The sequence below is a fragment of the Haliotis rubra genome, unplaced genomic scaffold, assembly GCF_003918875.1.
Source record: "Haliotis rubra isolate DU_JTF1 unplaced genomic scaffold, ASM391887v1 Scf231, whole genome shotgun sequence".
NCBI classification, from domain to species: domain Eukaryota; kingdom Metazoa; phylum Mollusca; class Gastropoda; order Lepetellida; family Haliotidae; genus Haliotis; species Haliotis rubra.
The window spans coordinates 442,941-466,713 of record NW_025766348.1 but is presented as its reverse complement, the minus strand read 5'-3'; the positions used below and the strand labels follow the sequence as shown (position 1 = coordinate 466,713).

The 23,773-nt window shown below is 39.1% G+C and overlaps 1 protein-coding gene across 3 annotated transcripts in view; it reads right to left on the bottom strand.

Annotated features, from left to right (window-relative positions):
* Positions 1–1,012: 1,012 nt before the first annotated feature.
* The window catches only part of LOC124278108 (protein odd-skipped-related 2-like), a 43,458-nt gene continuing 20,697 nt past the window's right edge, over positions 1,013–23,773 (bottom strand). For 2 of the 3 annotated variants that reach the window (XM_046713854.1, XM_046713856.1), the window contains exons 4-7: positions 19,560–19,652; positions 19,281–19,436; positions 2,807–2,906; positions 1,013–2,245 (exon numbers count right to left, since the gene is read on the bottom strand). In XM_046713854.1, coding sequence (XP_046569810.1) covers positions 2,060–2,245; positions 2,807–2,906; positions 19,281–19,436; positions 19,560–19,652 — 535 coding nt within the window. In that variant the 3' untranslated portion in view covers positions 1,013–2,059. The remainder of the gene's footprint in view (positions 2,246–2,806; positions 2,907–19,280; positions 19,437–19,559; positions 19,653–23,773) is intronic. The other variant, XM_046713855.1, reaches the window with a different exon arrangement.

Sequence of the window (23,773 nt, the reverse complement as noted above, 5' to 3'; positions counted from 1 at the left end):
TCCTGAGACGTAATACCTCTGTTACATGTGCAGCTTATTCACGGATTTGTTCATTGGACAGTACTACCGTGACAACATCCTGGTGCCATTTACCCCTGACATGGATGTTGTTTCGTGTTTCAGGATGACAACGCATGAACACACATAGCTCGTATGCTGAGTACCTCCAACAGGAGAACATGACCACCTTACCATGGCCAGCACTTAATCCAGATTTGTCAGCCATCGACTATATCTAGAATATCCTTGTATACATCACTGTCAACAGCCACCGAACTCTTTCAACGGACGTTGCGCTGCCCTGCAGGAAGAATGTGATAAAATAAACCGACTTGACATTGGACGTTTGATTAGGAGTATGCCTTGTCAAATCAACTGGTATTGTCTTGAAAATACAGACGGATTCACTCCATATCTGTTTTACTTTTCATGATAAATGACATGATGGACAGTAGAGCTCTTTAGATTGAACTAATATATAATTTTAAACCTACAATTAATTATATGATTGTTCATTATCAAATATTTTTGTCTTATTGATATTTCAGGTATTATCAAGATTTGTGTGTATTTGTCCACTAGATGGCGCTCTCATAAAAGTGATAAGTAAAACAATAATAATATTTCTCTTTCCGGGATTGGGAATACCATTCGGTTTACTGCAAAATATGATGATAAGTTCAAAGGAGGTCTTTTATTGGTTGATATTGGTTCTGCTGACTGGTTGACTGAAACACATTTATTCTCCAGGTTCTCAGTCAGAACATGCTGGAAAATGGATGGAAGTGTCTGCTGAGATTGTTGAACGCACGTGTCGGTCGCCAAGGTCCTGTCAAGGCGTCATCAGTCGACTCTAACAGAATTATCTCAATCTGCAAGGGTCACCTGGATATTAAAGCCAACATCCTTCCTGAGGGTTTAAGAGATATTTTGCTGGTAAAACCAATCATTAGGGCTTCACGAAACGTAACCCGCCGAGGTACTCGACAATGGAGCATCGCTTTCAGACAGATTGTCAGAAAAAAATCATTTATTACAGTATACATGTGTATATTGAATACATATAAATGTCATACAATGTACATTTGCCCTCCTAAGGAGTTAAGAAACGTAAAAAAACTTCTGTACACTTCCATGTCAAACAAAAGATGTGAAAGGTAAGAGGGCGCCTTATCAAGACGAAATCTTACACTCTGGCAATATTACAAGATATAAAGAATAAAAAATATGTTTCGATGAACATGTTGGAAAAGGTTCCATTCACAGGACAACTGACAAAAAAACACAGTGAAAATGTACTTTTTCAAATACACATCCCGGACATCCCATCCTTACCTTCAAATACCGAATGTAAATAATGAGGCTCTAATCATTTACCCTGCAGTAGTCGTATAGTCTGACGTCGACGTTATATGATGTGTAATGCGAGATGATCATTAATTTTCCAGTGTTACCGAAAACAGGATGAATTCAGTGTAGATTATGTTTCCTTTTTACTACATGGCAACATATTTCACGCACATGTTTTATAATTATCTCAGTCAAGAAGAAGAAGAATGATGTTTGCAAAGTGGACACGTGTATGCGTTTTATTGCTTTTTGCGAGTTATGATTTACCATGTTCCTGTCGCTTTCCATAAACCTATTTATCTTGCAGTATAATCTATAATTACGCTTATCTTATTACAAATCAAAACAATATCTTATTCAAAATGCAAAATGATATATGTGTTACACTGTTTGATAGGATGTATCTGAAGACACTGATATCAAATCAGAACATAACTGAACCCATCAAGACGTTGTTGGTATGATCTATATATAAGCATGTGCTGAGCCGACCCTGCATGTCTGTGTGCATTGTCTTGTTCATTCAGATGATCATCGTTGATACAATGTCTATAAAATTGTGACGGTTAACCACGGCTGCGTCTTTATATGTTAATACAAATGATCAAGTGTGGACGAACAAACACAATTGTGGTTTAGTGGTATTATATGTAATGTTCAACACTGATCCAACTATTCAGTGATTCAAGTATCAGTTGTATCATCAACTTCATCTTTGTGTTTCCTCTTTATGCATGGCTATGTGTCTCCGCAGGTCACTGTTTCTGCGGAAGATCTTGGCACACACTCTGCAGGAGTACTGCTTGTCATTGGAGTGAGTAAGCAAGTGTGTCTTCAGGTTGCTCCGCTGACTGAAGGACTTCTCACAGCTTGGACACGAGTGACCGGGTAAACTCTGTGTATGTAGACAAAGAAAAAACAATGTAGAAGAGCAAATTGTTAATATGTTGATAAAAGCTCATTTATTGCTACTAGTCGCACTGTCTAGCTATCTAATTGGCCAGTGGAGAGTTTGAGAAGAAACAATAACAGTTACATCTAAAACTGTTCGCAATCTGAGTTGGAAATTGAATATCTATGTCCTGTATTCAGCATGGGACCACTGTACTCACAAAGGTTATCCCATCGTATCTATGAGAAAATATCAATTATAAAAAAACCTCAAAACAAACAAACGAATTCCTGTATTGAATCTGTGCACAATGGTCCCATGCTGCATCCATAGGATAGAAATCAATCTTCAGATCTGCATATTTATCTTGGATATTTTTTAAATGAAAGGTCTACATGATAGGTCTAGTTCTTACAACTGACACGGTTTCAGATATTTTTGCCCATTCACAGATGCAGCTGATTTTAACCATACATCCCTACACTTGTAACTTGTCCGCCATTTCGCGGAATAGTGAAAGATGAACCTGAGGCAACATGACTAGCAGTTTGAATATATTTTCACCTGAATATGAAGAGCCTTATGAACAGCAAGTGTACGGGACTGACAGAAGCCCTTTCCGCACTCCATACACTTGAAAGGTTTCTCTTTGGAGTGGATATACCTGAAAAGCGATAGCTGAGAGTATGAATCTCTGTGTGCAACATTTCCTATTAAGTTGAACTAGAAATGAAATACGAAATCCAGAATATGTGGGTAATGATTACTTTAATCGGATTTAAAGTTAAAACAAAACTTTGTACAAGTACTTTGATCGAGAGGCAAGAATATCGATATATAGACACAAGATGTGCATATATAATATTACATGATATTACATGTACATGAGTAGAAGCACGAGATGTAAATATGTACAACGGACTGGTATTTAGCAGTCCTGTGTCACTCTTCATTGTTCAAACAGTTAACATGAACAATCTCCCAATTTAAGTACACCATATCATTCATTGTTCAAACAGTTAACATGAACAATCTCCCAATTTAAGTACACCATATCATTCATTGTTCAAACAGTAAACATGAACAATCTCCCAATTTAAGTACACCATATCATTCATTGTTCAGAAAGTTAACATGTTTAATTCACAAATGTGAAAGTTGTCCAACTTAAAATACCCGCTCCCTAATATTTACATACATACATTTTCAATTATATACATCTTAGGAAAGAATGCAGAGAAGAGATAGGAAAGTAAAAGAGGGAAGAGACGAAGGGACACAACGTATGATATCACTCAAAAAGTTTTGATTGATGAATACAATTTGAAAACGTATTCCTTCTGTTGAATAGTCATATCAGGACTTCCAAGTAACATTCATGACAATGTGATCGGAGAGTCACGTTTTACAATATTTTTAAAATGTAACATTAATATCTATGAATGTTGTATAGTTTACATTCTACTAGGAAGTGATGTGCATTTCCACAAGCATTGCCACAGTAACAAGAAGAAGAATCTTTCATGTTGAAACGATACAGATCATAATTTAGCTGACTGGTCATATATCTCAACTTTGTGTGTATAATATTAAATTTTCTAATTCCAAACGAGTAATATGATGGAGCTACAGGTTGCCCACTCTTTAAATACGACTTGAAACTTTGTAATGAAGGTCGATTCAGAAATATTATTCCATAATCTTACAGTTGATGGAAAAGAAAATCATACGAAAGTCTTCACCTTGCAGAAGGTAGGATAATATTGTTAGCATTCCTAAGGTTATAGTTAGATCTGGATCCAACACTATCTTGAGTAATATCTGTTAAGTATACAGGAGCTAAATTATTTTGAATTTCATAAAATTGACAAAGTTTTCTTCTTTTTCTTCGGTCATCCAGTCTTTCCCATCCTGTCTCATAATATAGAATTTGCCGTGAGGTATATCCAGGAAGATCCGTAACTATTCTGGCAGCTTCTCACGGAAGTTTTTCTAAGTTTTCCTACAACCATCCCATAATTCACAAGCATATTCAAAGTGTGGTCTGATAAATATCTTATAAATACTGTTGATTGTATTTCTGTTTAGTAAATATTTCAATTTTCGCATTGATGATATCATTTTGGAGCATGACTTGATAACTTTATTAGTGTGACAAGAACATTTGCTGTTTGCTTCAAATGTTATTCCGAGATGTTTATGATTGTGTACCAAATTGATTTGCTTTCCGTCACAAATAAATTTCAATTATTCAGTTTCATCAATCATGGAAAACAACACTGCTTCTGTTTTTTCAGGATTATATGAGAGACAAACCAGTTTTTGCTCCAGCTATATAATGTCTAAACTGGCATTAAGAGAAGTTTCGATTTCTTTAGTACTTTTCGATGATTTTCCAAGCGAGGTGTCGTCAGCAAAAAGTCTTGTTACACAATCTAATTTATCATCAACATCGTTAACATAGACCACGAACAAAAAGGGTCCCAATACTGATCCCTGGGGGACACCAGCTGTTAAATACCTGGGCTTGGATATAGCTCCATTTACAAAGACGTGTTGACTGCGATCCTCTAATACCGTACTTCTCTCATTTAAGTACAAGCCCTTTGTGCCGCACACGATCAAAAGCTTTGGATACATCGCAAAATACCATACAATATTTTTCTTTGAGATGTACAAATATGATGTTAAAGTTCAATTAATTGATGGACAGTTGAATGACCTGCTTGAAACCCTGATTGGTACTTATATAAAAGTTTGTTAACATGGAAATAGTTATACAAGTGTTTATATAAACTCTTTCAAAAAGGTTTTCTCATATGCAACTTATAAGAGAAATAGGTCTATAACTGGAAACAATAGAGTGATCACCTTTCTTATACAGTGGCATGACAAATGCACTTTTCCACATAGTTGGATACACACTATATTGCAATGATAAGTTGAACAGTAAACACAGGCTCAGATATAGAATCAACAGTGTTCTTCAATATTTTATGACTTATTCTATCCGGCCCTGAAACTTTCTTTAGCTGCAAACATTTTATAACATCAGATATTTCCTTCTTAGAAATTACTATTTTGTCTAACTGCGTTTTGGTCCCTGAGGGAAAGTGTGGTAATGGTACATCTTTATCATTCAAACGACACATTGATTCGAAATATGTATTAAGTTTTTCAGCTTTTTCTAAATCAGAAAACTATGGAATCCGAGAAGGGACATTGTCGCGTTGTCGCCCTCTCAAAAACAAGTAAAATGAGGCAAAATTAACCAAAGCGCGACAATGCGACAACGCGACATTTTGCCCATTTGTCGCATTGTCGCGATGTCGCGTTTTGAATAATATTTTTTTTATTCCCCCAAAGGGCGACACGCGACATGGCGACAATTTTCAATGTCAAAATATGTCGCGTTGTCGCATTGTCGCCCTATCTAACATGAGTAAAAAAAAGCCTAAAAATTGACTAAAACGCGACACGCAACAGGGCGACATATTCAATATGTCGCATTGTCCCGTTGTCGCCCTTTTCGATTACCGGTGCGCATGCGTAGAGAGTCAATTACACTACGCATGCGCAGGAAAAGTTATACTCTATTTCACACTTCACTGGTCTTTTGTTACCTCCAGTGGTTTTTAAAATGAAGTAGTACTGGTAATGGTAATGGGGGCTGCTTTTCTTGAAATTAATACACATCTTTCATTGTTGCTTTATTCTTTTATACATTGTAAATGTATTTAGCCAATCAAGTGTGTTTTAGCAGCAAGACAAATTATTAGCGCTACTATTCATTGTAATGACGGCCCTGTCATTCAAGGCGGGTCAATTTGCTGTGCAGAGTTGTGTCTCTTAGTCACACCAGAAAACTATGATCATAGGTTCGAATCCCAGCACCATACACATTCATCACTTTGGACATTTCGCCGATATCAAGCTGGCAGGTTGTGAAAAAATGAAATATTGTTAAAATTCAGGCCACATCAGCAGATACATCAAGTGATGTCCACGAATGGGTGACTATGTTCGACAGTTTGGCGCCTAAGAGAGTTTCTTGGTACAGTCCTGTCCGACGCTGATGAATTTGTCCGACATCTGCCTCTGTTCAGCCAGCAGTGGATGGATACCATGTAGAATGAGATAGTAATATCACTTAACCATCCAGCACCTCAAAGACAGTTTAGGTCGACTTTGAACGTGATATTCTTCTTGGGAAAACGCCATTCAGATGGACAGTTACCATTATGATATTACAACCGGTGAAATCGCTTGGCAGAGTTGCGTACCCTTGGATTGCCAGAAATCAACCCTCGCTCGCTCGCTCCCTCCCTCCCTCCCACACTCCCCGCTGCACTCACTCCCTGCTCCACTCACTCACTCATTGTCGCGTGTCGCGCTTTGTTAAAATATCGATTATAGTATGCATTATAACCACAGGAGTTCGAATCACTGTTTGGACAATAATTTTTACAAATAAAAATCTAGACTTTTGCAATCGTATGTGTTGTTTTTTTATGTAATGATTAACCTTTATTTCAAATTTCAACGGGATTGGTGAAGAAATGAATTTTTAACAAAATTCTACCGCTACACTCATTACATAAAATACTCAATGGGTGACACTCGCGATGCTCAAAACCTGATCGAAAACCGGACAGCCCGACTATTTTAACGTGCGGTTCAATCAAAACTTACGTTTTTCACAAAACATTGTGTTGTGCTTGTAGGTTATTCTTTTACCTTTCTGCTCATTGTATTCAATTTGTCTACCTGCTTTGATATTTGAACCCTGACCCTCGCATTAGCACTACCCTCTGCTTTGAATACACGTCTGGCATCTCTTCGGTAAACATCGACAGTTTCCGTAAATCTTTCAGTGTACGAAAACGTTATTTATGCAGGTTCGAGACACGAAAATCGTTACAATAACAAAGACCCCATTTTCAACACCGACATGTGCGTTGATATTCCGTGTCAGCTCACTATTGTGTCGAAATCGTACACATAAAACATGGATCTGAACGACCACATTGATTGAATATAGTTAGCATCTTTATTTTAGCATATTTGATGACGTATAATTTGACGATTTGGCCCCATTTTCTCCTGTTGTATGTTGGAAAAAAAACTGAACACCCAGTAATAGTAACTAGAAAATTGTTGTTTACCACATTATGTAATTAATAATAAATAGATCCAATACATGTATAACACATAAGTGATTAATTCAACCATGTATTTTTCAAAAAGGGAATAATAATAAAGAAGAATATATTCATTATTTACTCATTTTGCATATATACTCTCCCCAAAAAGAAACGCATATAGGCATTTCAACTGTATTTATATGTTTATTTTGAAACATCTTGTAGGCTTTATGAGTCAATGAAATATAGCGAAATTGCACACTGGGAATGCAGACTTATCCGTCTTTGGCACCAACTCGAGGAAAGTTTGTTTGAGTGTCACATGGAGACGTGTGGTGGCGCTGAAGTCAATACCTCGTGTGACCACCGTGGGCATCCAGAACTGAACGGCATCGCCTCGGCATCGAACGAATAAATCTCAGAATCTCGTGTTGCCCAATCGCAGCCCACTCTGCCTGTAGTGCCTGTGCGAGTTGCTGAAGTGTCTGGGGCTGAGGGTTACGGCGTCGCACCCGTCTGTCCAGGGCATCCCACAGATGTTCGATCGGGTTTAAGTCCGGTGATCTTTGGAGCCAGGGAAGCACATTGATGTTGTGGTTCTGGAGGAAGTCTCTAGTGTGACGTGATGTGTGGGGCCTGGCATTGTCCTGTTGAAACAACTCCCTCTGGCGATCAATGATTGGAAGGAGGTGACGGCGTAGGATTTCGTCACAGTAACGTTGAGCTGTCAGGTTGCCCTGGATCATCACCAAATCACTTCTCCTACGGCAGGTGATCTCTCCCCACATCATAACACTTCCCCGGCCGGGGAACGCAAGCGTCGGCGAAACGTTCACGTCGACGTCTGTACACACGCATTCTTCCATCGCGTCGTTCCAATAGATATCGTGATTCATCACTGAACCAGATTCTACGCCAATTCGGTAGGTTCGAGGCCTGAACGTTGGTGCACCATTGAACTCGATGCCGACGATGTTGTTGTCGAAGCACAGGGCCAAAATAAGGTCTTCTGGCACGTAATCCAGCCTCTCTCAACCTGTTCCTGACGGTCTGTGCAGAAAGCCTCTTCAATCCGGGTATTTGTCGAGCGGTACTGGTCGCCGTAGCTGTTCGATGACGCAGGTGATGTACCCGGATGTAGCGCATCTGCTACCGAATTCTGCCGGCGATATCTCTCCCAGAGCCGTGAAATGGTGCTTTGGTGAAAATTCATGCGTCGGGCAACTGCACGTTGAGACTGGCCAGCTTCAAGCAAACCAATGGCGATATGACGGTTGGCTTCACTTAGACGTGGCATTTTGCGTTCGTCAACAATATTCCAAATACAGTGAATAATCGACAGACAGCGATCAACCTTTTTATACCTATCATTGAGACTATCTGATCCCCAACTTTCACGTGCATTGCATGTGAATTGTGTATTCTGTGACACTACACGCCGAAATTGAAAATCATGCTGTTAAATACGGGTATTTTACGGATGGTGCGTTTTGTTGTGATGTTTCAAAACATAAACACCATTGGACTCATCAACAGAGCAAAAAAACTTTTGTAAAATGGATCACGTTTTAATTCATTGCTACATGAAATTGCTATTTTCATGATGCGTTTTTTTGTGTGGAGAGTATATTATTATGTATCATTTCAAAATAACATCCATTTCTATTCTTCCATTTTGCATGAGGTTGAACGTTGTGATGCAATAGGCATAATGATCTTACGTGATCATGGTATTACAACATCTGCGTGATGCCCGTTATCTACTGGATATGTAAAATCACATGACTATGATAAAACTAAAACTGAATGTACCCCATTACCTATCGCAATCCAACTCCAGATACAGCTACAGTTTTTTTTTATGTAATAGAAAAACGGACACATTATGGAATATAAATAGAAGGAATCAGATAAACTGTTAATAGAACAACACCATGATAGTTGTAGGTTGTTAAATAATCATGGTTTAAAAAAGTAGATTAAATATCTTCACATTTCCCACATCTTGTGTTAACCAAACATATTCAAATCCAAGTCTAAACAGAATATTTTTTATATGAGTAGCCCATGTGGTGCAGCCAGTCACCAATTAGGTAGCATTGGCAGTCTGCGTTCATCCAAATGCAGTAGCCTGCACCAATACTTAATAAGCCCTTGTGGTGTTGAGAGGGCCTGTGCCACATTCTTCCCAAACCATATAGCATTGTTTTGAGAAACCATTTACACATTTTATAAGGAAAATCTTCAATAGCTCAAAAATAATGAGGTTCCATATACTTTTGCACCATAACACACTATAGGAACAATCATAGCATCAAATATCTGAATGAAACTGGAAATGGTATATTTCCAACTTTCTTTTAATATCTGTACAATGTCATAATAGCCTTTTCACTCTGTACACCAAGAGTGGTTAGTGCTTTAGTCCATATAAGTCTAGGTGTTAACACAATACCCAGATATCAATAAAAAGACACACTTTCTAGATACACACCAAAAATATCAATAGTGCACTTGTCAACAAATTCAGAGCACTGTCATTCTCCAAAATCCAAAGCACAATCATTGATTATGTGTTGAACTATGGTTGTATGCACAGCCCTAAAGTATAATAAAGTAACATCACTGATTATGTGTTGAACTATGGTTGTATGCACAGCCCTAAAGTATAATAAAGTAACATCACTGATTATGTGTTGAACTATGGTTGTATGCACAGCCCTAAAGTATAATAATAAAGTAACATCACTGATTATGTGTTGAACTATGTTAGTATGCACAGCCCTAAAGTATAATAAAGTAACATCACTGATTATGTGTTGAACTATGGTTGTATGCACAGCCCTAAAGTATAATAAAGTAACATCACTGATTATGTGTTGAACTATGGTTGTATGCACAGCCCTAAAGTATAATAAAGTAACATCACTGATTATGTGTTGAACTATGGTTGTATGCACAGCCCTAAAGTATAATAAAGTAACATCACTGATTATGTGTTGAACTATGTTTGTATGCACAGCCCTAAAGTATAATAAAGTAACATCACTGATTATGTGTTGAACTATGGTTGTATGCACAGCCCTAAAGTATAATAAAGTAACATCACTGATTATGTGTTGAACTATGTTTGTATGCACAGCCCTAAAGTATAATAAAGTAAAGCAAAAAGACTCCATTGCAGCATTTAATCAAAATTGTTAACTGCTGAATAATTGCTGATATCAAATTATATGATTATTAACATGTATCAGATCTATTCTAATATCCCCAGGGTTATCATGCTCAAAATGATCAATATACATTGTACATGTATAGCAAATGTATACACTGATACTGGCTTCAAGCCATAAAAACAACAGTACTCAGGGCAAGTTTCATTGGTAAAAATCACAAATAGCAGAATGTACATCTGTCTTAAAAGTTCATCTTAAAATATATGTACTTTTAAGGCAATGTATGTATTTTTATGGCAGTGTATTAGCATGCTGATCATGCTGTGTATTTTTATACATTCATTTTAGTAAAATAGTGTGTCAAATTCATTGTATTCAGCAGTATAATTGTGTGTGTTTTTATGTACAGATCATTGATATATTTCAATCATAAATATGTCTGAATAATATTGGTAAAACCTTTTCATTATAAATCCACGGAAACTGTCGATGTTTATCGAAGAGAGGCCAAACAGTGATTCGAACCTATGTGGTTATAATACATACTATACTCAATATTTTAACAAAGCGCGACCCCGACAATGCGACAACGCGACATTTCATCAAAATATGGCTTTGTCGCATTGTCGCGTGTCGCGTTTAAGTCAAATACGTTATAATACATACTGTACTCAATATTTTAACAAAGCGCAACACGCGACAATGGGACAACGCGACGTTTCATCAAAATGTCGCGTTGTCGCATTGTCGCGTGTCGCGTTTTATTAGTTACGGCGGAATTTAAAAACTGTCACAAGCAAGATCACTTTTCCATTTTTTTTAAAGGGCTGAGATACCCAGGGATCGAACTCAGAACAATAATAAATGAACGTCCATGTGGCCGTGAAGTATGTGGGTTAAGAGTCCTTGGTTAATGGAATGGATGTATTCAAACTGGCCATTTTGCTGAAAAATATTATGATTTAGTAGGTGTATGTTTGAAGCGATACAAGTACATGTGTATCGCTGGGTATAGTATGAGAAAATTATCGATATACACTAACGTCCAAAAGAAACGATACAAAGAATATTGTGACTATAACATAAAGAAACAACACATAATGTTTGAAAAGACATTTGTATTTGATAAACAGATGAATAATCACCATAATTTTCAGAGATTCATCTAATTATCGATGACAACAAACTTGGAAACAAGAGTCATCAGAAGATGACATATCCCCCCGGCCCCCATATCTTTGAAAGAACAAATCATCTGACAGTTACTTAAAGTCCAGCTTGATTTTAGACTAAGTGCAAATCGTTTCCATGGAAATCATGAAAAAAATAAATGACAAAAATCTGCAAATAGCAAAAGGCACCACTTTGGGATCTGCCTCACATATCTGCCAAGTTTTGCTGAAAGATATTAAGAAGTTTTCGCGTTGTGCTCCGGAAACAAAACCTACCCCTCCCTTTTGAGACTAAGTCCAAATTGTTTTCATGGAAACTGAGAAAATAATAAATCACAAATATCTGCAAATAGCAAAAGGCAGCACTTTGGCATCTGCCTCACATATCTGCCAAGTTTTGCTGAAAGATATTAAGAAGTTTTCCAGTTGTGTTCCGGAAACGAAACCCATCCCTTCCTTTTTGAGACTAAGTCCGAATCATTTCCATGGAAACCGAGGAAAATAATAAATCACAAATATCTGCAAATAGCAAAAGGCACCACTTTGGCATCTGCCTCACATATCTGCCAAGTTTTGCTGAAAGATATAGAGAGGTTTTTGAGTTGTGCTCCGGAAACGAAGCCCACCCCTCACTTTTGGGATTAAGTCCGAATCGTTTCCATGGAAACCGGGAAAAATAAAAATGCCAAAAATCTGCAAATAGCAAAAGGCACAACTTTAGGATCTGTTTGATATATCTACCAAGTTTTGTTGAAAAATATTATACGGTTTTTGAGTTGTGCTCCGGAAACGAAAGCAATCCTTACTTTTTGAGACTAAGTCCAAAATGTTTCCATGGAAACCAAGAAAAATAAAAATGCCAAAAATCTGCAAATAGCAAAAGGCACCACTTAAGGTTCTGTTTCATACATCTACCAAGTTTTGTTGAAAAATATTGAACGGTTCTTGAGTTATGCTCCGGAAACAAGCCCACCCCTCACTTTTGGGATTAAGTCCGAATCGTTTCCATGGAAACCGGGAAAAATAAAAATACCAAAAATCTGCAAATAGCAAAAGGCACCACTTAAGGTTCTGTTTGATATATCTACCAAGTCTTGTTGAAAAATATTGAACGGTTCTTGAGTTATGCTCCGGAAACGAAGCCCACCCCTCACTTTTGGGATTAAGTCCGAATCATTTCCATGGAAACCGGGAAAAATAAAAATGCCAAAAATCTGCAAATAGCAAAAGGCACAACTTTAGGATCTGTTTGATATATCTACCAAGTTTTGTTGAAAAATATTATACGGTTTTTGAGTTGTGCTCCGGAAACGAAAGCAATCCTTACTTTTTGAGACTAAGTCCAAAATGTTTCCATGGAAACCAAGAAAAATAAAAATGCCAAAAATCTGCAAATAGCAAAAGGCACCACTTAAGGTTCTGTTTCATACATCTACCAAGTTTTGTTGAAAAATATTGAACGGTTCTTGAGTTATGCTCCGGAAACGAAGCCCACCCCTCACTTTTGGGATTAAGTCCGAATCGTTTCCATGGAAACCGGGAAAAATAAAAATACCAAAAATCTGCAAATAGCAAAAGGCACCACTTTAGGTTCTGTTTGATATATCTACCAAGTCTTGTTGAAAAATATATTGAACGGTTCTTGAGTTATGTTTCCATCCGGTTCTGTTTGAATATCTACCAACTTTTGTTGAAAATATTGAACGGTTCTTGAGTTATGCTCCGGAAACGAAGACCACCCGTCACTTTTGACCGAAGCCCACCACTTTTTGGGATTAAGTCCGAATCATTTCCATGGAAACCGGGAAAATAAAAATGCCAAAATCTGCAAATAGCAAAAGGCACACTTTAGGACTTTAGGATCTGTTTGATATATCTACCAAGTTTTGTTGAAAATATTATACGGTTTTTGAGTTGTGCTCCGGAAACGAAAGCAATCCTTACTTTTTGAGACTAAGTCCAAAATGTTTCCATGGAAACCAAGAAAAATAAAAATGCCAAAAATCTGCAAATAGCAAAAGGCACCACTTAAGGTTCTGTTTCATACATCTACCAAGTTGAAAATATTGAACGGTTGTTGAAAAAGCCCACCCCTATTGAACGGTTCATGAGTTATGCTCCGGAAACGAAGCCCACCCCTCACTTTTGGGATTAAGTCCGAATCATTTCCATGGAAACCGGGAAAAATAAAAATACCAAAAATCTGCAAATAGCAAAAGGCACAACTTTAGGATCTGTTTGATATATCTACCAAGTTTTGTTGAAAAATATTGAATGGTTCTTGAGTTATGCTCCGGAAACGAAAGCAATCCTTACTTTTTGAGACTAAGTCCAAAATGTTTCCATGGAAACCGGGAAAAATAAAAATGACAAAAATCTGCAAATACCAAAAGGCACCCCTCATGGTTCTGTTTGATATATCTACCAACTTTTGTTGAAAAATATTGAACGGTTCTTGAGTTATGCTCCGGAAACGAAGCCCACCCCTCACTTTTGGGACTAAGTCCGAATTGTTTCCATGGAAACCGGGAAAAATAAAAATGCCAAAAATCTGTAAATAGCAAAAGGCACCACTTTAGGATCTGTTTGATATATCTACTAAGTTTTGTTGAAAAATATTGAATGGTTCTTGAGTTATGCTCCGGAAACGAAGCCCACCCTTCTTTAAGACTAAGTCCAAAACGTTTCCATGGAAACCGAGAAAAATAAAAATGACAATTATCTGTAAATAGCAAAAGGCACCACCTTAGGTTATGTTTGACATATCTACCAATTTTGTTTAAAAAATATCGAACGGTCTTTGAGTTATGGTCCGGAAACAAAATGATTACGGACGGACGGACGGACGGACGGACGAGGCGACGACGACTTTATCCCACCGCATTACATGCCGGTGGGATAACAAGAGAGTGTCATTTGTCCAGTATTCGATCAGGTCACAATGTATATACACATACTGTGTATCAGAGCGATCAGTATCTGGTATGTCCACCTCGTGCATCAATACATGCGGCAACTCGACGTCGTACTGAGTAGACCAAAACCCGGATAACATGCACGGGTATCCTCCTCCGCTCCTCCTCGAGAGCCTCAGCAAGCTGCTGTTTCCTGGAAGCATAGGTCTTGCACGCACTTGTCGACCCAAAAGGTTCCAGATATGCTCAATGGGTGACATGTCAGGTGACCGAGCAGGCCTAGGCAACACGTTGACGTTATTTCTTTGGAGAAAATCTGTGGTAATACGAGCTGTATGTGGAGGGGCGTTGTCCTGTTTAAATATGATGCGGTTTTGGTGTTGTTGCAAGAAAGGCATGACAACTGGGCGCAGTATCTGGTCGATGTACCCTTGAACGTTCAAATTACCATTCACCACAATCAGATGTATCTTCACATCACCACAGATCCCACCCCAAACCATGACACCGCCTCTGCCAAATGGAACCACCTCCTGGACGCAGTTACGTTGGTAACGTTCGCCTCGTCTTCGATAGACTCGAGCCCTGCCATCATTATAGAATATGACGAACTTGCTCTCGTCAGAAAACATGGCCGTTTGCCAATGCCTGTTCTGCCATTGTCGAACTGTGCGTGCCACTGCAGACGTCGACGTCGATGTTGATGCGTTAAAACTACGCCACGTGATTCACGCTGCACGCGGGAGCAATTTTCGTGCTTTAAGACAGTTAGCACTTAAACGTTGCGCCCAAACACCACTATTTTCATGATTCTTGACTGTTGAATTGAGGCGATTGTTTCAATGTCATGTATAATAAAAAAACGACATTTTTATTCAGAATATTTATATTTTTAATTTTGTATCGTTTCTTTTGGAGTATTGTGAATCAAGGCATGTGCAGGATTAATAATATAGGTTTCAAATAGAATTGAAAAACAGACATCACAACACATTATTGTAATGAAATTTCTTGTAATTTACCAAGCTACCTAAACCTTCAGTGAGTGAGTAAGAGGAGGGGGGCGGAGAGGAGAGGAGAGGAGCGGTGCGAAGCGGAGGGAGGGAGGGTTGGTTTCTGGCAATCCAAGGGTACGCAACTCTGCCAAGCGATTTCATCGTTTCTAATACCCGGGTATCATAATGATAACAGTCCATTTGTATGGCGTTTTCCCAAGAAGAATATCACGTTCAAAGCCGACCTAAACTGTCTTTGAGGTGCTGGATGGTTAAGTGATATTACTATCTCATTCTACATGGTATCCATCCACTTCTGGTTGAACAGAGGCAGATCTCGGACAAATTCATCAGCGTCGGACAGGACTGTACCAAGAAACTCTTTCAGGAGGCACACTGTCGAACATAGTCAACCATTCGAGGACATCACCTAATGTTTATGCCGATGTGGCCTGAATTTTAACAATATTTAGTTTTTACACGAACTGCCAGCTTGAAATCGGCGAAATGTCAAAAGTGATGAATGTGTATGGTGCTGGGATTCGAACCTATGATCATAGTTTTCTGGTGTGACTAAGAGACACAACTCTGCACAGCAAATTGCCCCGCCTTGAATGACAGGGCCACCGTGTGCCGTCATTACAATGAATAGTAGCGCTAATAATTTGTCTTGCTGCTAAAATACACTTGATTGGCTAAATACATTTACAATGTATAAAATAACAAAGCAACAATGAAAGATGTGTATTAATTTCAAGAAAAGCAGCCCCCATTACCATTACCAGTACTACTTCATTTTAAAAACCATTGGAGGTAACAAAAGACCACTTGAAGTCTGAAATAGAGTATAACATTTTCTGCGCATGCGTAGACTAATTGACTTTCTACACACCGGTAATAGAAAAGGGCGACAATGCGACAACGCGACATTTCATCAAAATGTTGTTGTACTGTCGCGTGTCGCGTTTTAGTCAATTTTTAGGCTTTTTTTACACATCTTAGATAGGGCGACAACGCGACATAATCTGACCTTGAAAATTGTCGCTATGTCGCGTGTCGCCCTTTTGAGGAATAGAAAAATATTATTCAAAACGCGACATGCGACATCGCGACAATGCGACAAATGGGCGAAATATCGCGTTGTCGCATTGTCGCACTGTCGCGCTTTTGCCTCATTTTACTTGTATTTGAGAGGGCGACAACGCGACAATGCGACACTGTCCCTTCCAAGATTCCATAGAAAACAGCGTCGGAAATTCATCATCAATATTCTGCTTGAGAGGAGGAATATGCGAAGTAGAGCACGACATTTTAACAATATAACGTAATAATTTCCAATATAAAGATTTATTTTCAGCATATAATTCCAAAAGTAGGCCATTAACATTAGAATAAAAGTTTTCTTTCGCGTAACATTTCATATTGTTTACTCTATTTCTAAGTTAACATGAACATTGCCAATCTCCCAGTTCAAGTATACCATATCATTCATAATGGAGTAATGGTTAGAGCGTCCGCCCGGAGAGCGGAAGGTCGCAGGTTCGATGCCCGACCGCGTCATACCAAGAAACGTTAAAATATGGTACTTGTTGGTCCCTGCCTGGCGCTCGGCATTAACGGGTACAACAAGGTCTGGTCGGCTCGGAGTCAGTATAATGTGTCTGAGTAGGGTATTCATGCTTCACTGCGGCATGGTATCTCAATTGGCTAGCACTATAAAACCAGCTTCGGTCTGGGCTAGTACAAGCAGGCGCACATACACATACACACGCATACGCGTCGTCATATGAGCGAAATATTCTCAAGCACGACGTTAAACCTACTTTCACCTCACCTCACCTCATTGTTAATCTGTCATTGTGCAACTTCATATTGGGCAAATACAACTTCATTAGCCTGAATGACCTAAACTTCAATGTCACATCCAATCACATGCGAGAACAATACTGTTGCAAACTTCGGTGTCACAAGGACCAGGTTTCCATATTATACTGACAATACCTATTTCGTGAGCCAATGATCATGATCTTCAAACTGAACAACAATAAATTGCAACTGATGATTCAACTATGTTTTGCATTAGTTTCAAAGAAGTCCTTTGATAGACATACACCATTTAGTGACCACTTGAAAAAGTTTACGGTGTCTTCTAATCTTTGTCACATTCTGCCAGTTGTCAAAACATCCCATAGTACTCAAATCATAGTACTCATTCCCTCTGTGTGTGTCTTTGTCAGTATCGGTCTTCTTCACACTGATACCTGGGTACATGGCATGAAAACCGATAACCGTCATTCAGTTTACCATTATGGGAAATTCTGTCTATTTCAGCTATAACAACTGTGACATAATTATAAAACCTGGGCATTATCACCAGAGGGAATTCGGTCAGGCTGCCCAGTTAATGGCAGACCTGTTTCTGCCGAATAAATACCAAGTTGCTGAATTTTAGTTGAAGTCATATACATTTTTATTCCACAAACCTCAAACCTGTTTGTGTTTAAGCTTTCTCTTCAATCATTTTGTGCCATGCCAAATACAGTAACCGAACAATGCTTCATCCCTGTGTAATCACCACATCATTCCCAATATTTAATCAAACATAATGGAATAATATATTTCTTATATGAGTAGTCCTATGTAGGCTTTCCCTACAGGTTCTGCTCACTAACATTTAATAGTATTGAAATGTCTGTCTCTGATGGGACATGTCGAGAGGCGAAGGCAGTAGCTAACATGTTTGTATTATATATGTTTGTATATAGTAAACAGAAACCATGTACCAGTTCCATCATATAGCGTATTTGGGGGTTCTATATTCTATTGGATCATTTTCATTAATAGTAAATCCGTTGACTTATGAAGCATATGTCAAAATAGTAACAATTTCTAACATCTGAATATGCGATCGTATTTCTTCATAACAATTACATGAGATTTTACAAGAAAACTTGCTTTATGGCTTGTTTGACCACACTTTTGAGTCGTGAGTTATGCATTGACAACTGCAATTGGTTTATCATTTATCTCCATTTCACAAACTTACATAGTAGTCCGTCCAGCGTTAACATTTTTCGTAGCTGATATCCATACTGTACATTATAGAACAGTCTTGAATAGTTTGCAGACAGTTTATACGTAATGTAAAGAAATTGTCCACTGTCTGATGGTCCTTCCTAACGTCGCCTTCATATTCTCTAATTAGCGCATATAGTTATTTTGGTCATTGTCTTTCATGTGTACAGGTATTCTTATTGCAGTTGACCATGACCTTCAAAGTGGACTTCTGATTAAGAGATATAGATTCTTATACCGTTGTCTATGATAATTGAACAATCGGAGCATGGTACAGATTTAAATATCGTTTGTGAAGTGATAACAGCAATGTACACATATGAAAGAAGCGAACAACATAAGGATGAATATGGCAGACAGGGGACGCAGGGACACACACCGGTGATGACAGGATTGATGACATGGCGCTTTTGCTTAATGAGTAGGCTGGTGGGATGAAACACCTGATCATTTCACAAAAAGAAATATATGAGAAGCGGTCTATCTTCGCCATCATAAGCCATAAACCAACAGTGTTCAAGACTATTTTATTCCACCCGTCTACAGTGAAAGATACCTTACTTGTGATCTCGGAGATGATCCTGCCTCCTAAATGCCTTGCCGCAGACATCACATGAGTATGGCCGCTCGTCAGTGTGAGTACGTTCGTGTATCAGGAGGTTGTACGACTTGCTGAAGTGTCGGCCACAGTATTTGCATATGAATTCCTTTTTCACTCTAAAACATTGAGATCATTTCCTTTAGTTTCGGCGTCAACGTTATTTGTTAGCATCACAAATAGCTGTTTAATGTTAAAGTTATACCAGAATGATGAAGTTATACCAGATAGCTTGTACAAACCTAGGTCCATGTCTCCGTGTCTTCTTAACAAATGATGGGCTCGAGAAAACACAGTACTTGCTACACGGCTCTTCCTTGTGACTGAAAATATACCTATATATAATTATGCACATACATATATATACATATACATATACACACACACACACACACACACACACATTTAAGTGTGTATATATGTATGTATGGATAACAATCTCCCTGAAGAGTAAAGAACGAAACATGTTGGAGAAACAGGCATTCTGTTTTTATTTATCTATGTAATATTTATGACTGAACACCTGTACTATTTTGGACATTTTGTGCGTATGATATTTGATGTAAAGAATCGCGCGTGGCACGTGCACTTTTGTGAACAATGAACTTTCAACCTAAACTGCGGGTACGGCATGCCACGGCGGACAGAATATCAGAGTCTCCGTGCCGTAGGTATGCATGAGACTGGAATGGCCCAACATGAATTGGCCAGACATTTTGGTGTCTACCGAAACACGATCTCATCTCTGTGGAGACGTTTTTAACAAAATTGGAACACGAAAGATTTGCCTCGGACCGGCCTTCCACGCGTGACGTAACAACCATATTCGGCTCACCCATCTAAGGAATCGATTCCAGATTGCCAGTTTGGCTGCTCGGACCATTCCTGGCTTACGTCCAGTCAGTTCCAGGACTGTACGGAAGCACAACATCAGGCCCCGAAGAGAGCAAGCACAACCTTCGGCCCCGAAGGCCTGCAATACGTTCAGTTTTGCTCCAACGTCACCGACGGCACGTCATGCCTGGTGCAGACAACATCTACAGTACAGGAGACCAGAATGGGATGGTGTTTTGTTCACTGACGAGACATTTCATCTGGGTAGCTCAGATGACAGGGCAAGGGTGTACAGACGGCGAAGTGAACGGTATGCTGACGCGTGCGTTGTTTAACGTCGACGGCTTGGTGGAGGCAGCGTTATGGTATGGGGAAACATCACATTTCATGGTCGGACACACCTTGCCATTGTCAATGGCAATCTGACAGGTCTGCGATACAGGTATGAGATGATTCGGTCTCATGTGCTTCCATTAATTCAAGGACAGAGACGTAACTTCAGCAAGTTAATGCCCGCCCATATGTCGCTCATGTTGTGACAGATTTCCTGAGACAGCAGAACATTCGGTTACTCCAGCTGTTTCTCCGGACCTGTCCCCTATCCAGCACACATGGGGTGAAATGGAGCTACGTTTACTGAACGTTAGCTGAATTGGGACAAGCGTTGGTTTTAGACATGGAACAACACTCCCCAAGCTTTCTTCAATCGGTTAGTGTCGTCTATGCGTCGTCGTTGCCACGCCTGCATCAACGCCAATGGTGGACACGCACGATACTGAATTTGTGAACTGACATTTGACACCACATCTCTTCAAGGGCGTGTCACGATGCCACGGTCAAATCATACAGATTATAACATCAAATAATGCACAGTTACTTTATTCCAGTAGTAGACAGTTGTGCATTATACACAATTGGTGTACACTTACACACAGTATATAATGTTTTATACACAGCGTGTCGTCCTACACACAGCACATAATGTATTATATAGGGCTGTAACAATGCATCGAACTATCGATGGATTACAATTGTTGAGTCGATAGCAATTAATCGATGGTAGAAACGAAAAACTACCGATGCATGTGTGACTATCGATAGTTTAGTAATTGCCTTCCGTTGATAATTGCGCAGCGCTAAATACAGGAAGTACCAGATGCGTTCACTTTGATTTAGAGTTATCCGTCACTGTTACCTCTTAAACAAATATGACGACAAACAGGGCATACTACTCGAAATTTGCGAGTTTGAAATTGTGAATAACAATAGGTTTACGCTTTAACTTTTTACAAGATCTGGCTTTCAAGTTTCGTTCCAATTATCAAAAGAGACTGAAACTACTTCAGCTTGTTTTTATTTCATATAAACTATACATTCATTTGGGAAATGACTTCAAATGAGACAATTCAAAGGGAAAAAACTATTGCAATAGTATTGCAATAGTCAGTCGCAATAGACTATCGCCTTCGCAATAGTATGTTGCACACAGTATGTAATGTATTATACATGTTCCTCAAACCTACCCCACCCACCCCACCCCAATAGTCACCCCAGTGTAAAGAATTATATAATGTGTGAAGGAGGGCATACACCGTGTATAGAGCATTACATACTGTGTGTAGGAGGGCACACGCTGTGTATAGAGCATTGCATACTGTGTGTAGGAGGGCACACACTGTGTATAGAGCATTGCATATTAGGTGTAGGAGGGCAGACACTGTACATGTGTATAGAGTATTACATATTGTGTGTAGGAGGGCAGACACTGTGTATAGAGCATTACATATTGTGTGTAGGAGGGCACACAATGTGTATAGAGCATTACATATTGTGTGTAGGAGGGCAGACACTGTACATGTGTATAGAGTATTACATATTGTGTGTAGGGGGGCAGACACTGTGTATAGAGCATTACATATTGTGTGTAGGAGGGCACACAATGTGTATAGAGCATTGCATATTAGGTGTAGGAGGGCAGACACTGTGTATAGAGCATTACATATTGTGTGTAGGAGGGCACACAATGTGTATAGAGCATTATATTTTAGGTGTAGGAGGGTATAATACATCACCTACTGTGTGTAGGACGGCACACACTGTGTATAGAGCATTGCATGTTAGGTGTAGGAGGGCAGACACTGTGTATAGAGCATTACATATTGTGTGTAGGAGGGCACACACTGTGTATAGAGCATTATATTTTAGGTGTAGGAGGGTATAATACATCACCTACTTTGTGTAGGATGGCACACACTGTGTATAGAGCATTAAATATTGTGTGTAGGAGGGCACACACTGTGTATAGAGCATTACACATTGTTGTAGGAGGGCACACACTGTGTATAGAGAATTGCATACTGTGTGTAGGAGGGCACACACCGTGTATAGAACATTGCATACTGTGTGTAGGAGGGCACACACTGTGTACAGAACATTGCATACTGTGTGTAGGAGGGCAGACACTGTGTATAGAGCATTGCATATTGTGTGTAGGAGGGCACACACTGTGTATAGGGCATTACATATTAGGTGTAGGAGGGCAGACACTGTGTATAGAGCATTACATATTGTGTGTAGGAGGGCACACAGGGCACACATATTAGTGTATAGAGACATTATATATTGTGTGTAGGAGGGCACACACTGTGTATAGAGCATTACATACTGTGTGTAGGAGGGCAGACACTGTGTATAGAGCATTACATATTGTGTGTAGGAGGGCACACACTGTGTATAGAGCATTACATACTGTGTGTAGGAGGGCACACACTGTGTGTAGAGCATTAGATACTGTGTGTAGGAGGGCATACGTTGTGTATAATGCATTACAAACTCCGTGTAGGAAGGCACGCACTGTGTATAACACATTACATACTGCGTGCAGTAGGTCAGACATTATATACATATTGTGTGTAGAAGGGAACACACTGTGTATGATACATTACATACTGTGTGTACGAGGACACACACTGTGCATAACACATTGCATACTGTGTATAGGACGACACACGCTGTGTATAATACATTACCTACTGTGTGTAGGAGGGTACACGCTGTGCATAACACATTGCATACTGTGTATAGGAAGAGACACGTTGTGTATAATACATTACATACTGTGTATAGGAGGGGTACACGCTGTGCATAACACATTGCATACTGTGTATAGGAGGGAACACCCTGTGCATAATACATTACATACTGTGTGTACAGGGGTAAAAACTCTGTGTAATACATTGCATACTGTGTGTACAGGGGCAACACTGTGTATAATACATTGCATACTGTGTGAAGGAAGGTACAAACTGTGAATAACACATTACATACTGTGTGTACGAGGGCAAACACTGTGTATAATACATTGTATGATGTGTGTGCCAGGGCAAACACTGTGTATAATACATTGCATAGGGTGTGTACGAGGACAAACGCTGTGTATAATACATTGCATACTGTGTGTACAAGGGCAAACACTGTGTATAGTACATTGTATAATGTGTGTATGAGGGCAAACACTGTGTATAATACATTGTATAGGGTGTGTACGAGGGTAAACGCTGTGTATAATACATTGCATACTGTGTGTACGAGGGCAAACACTGTGTATAATACACTGCATACT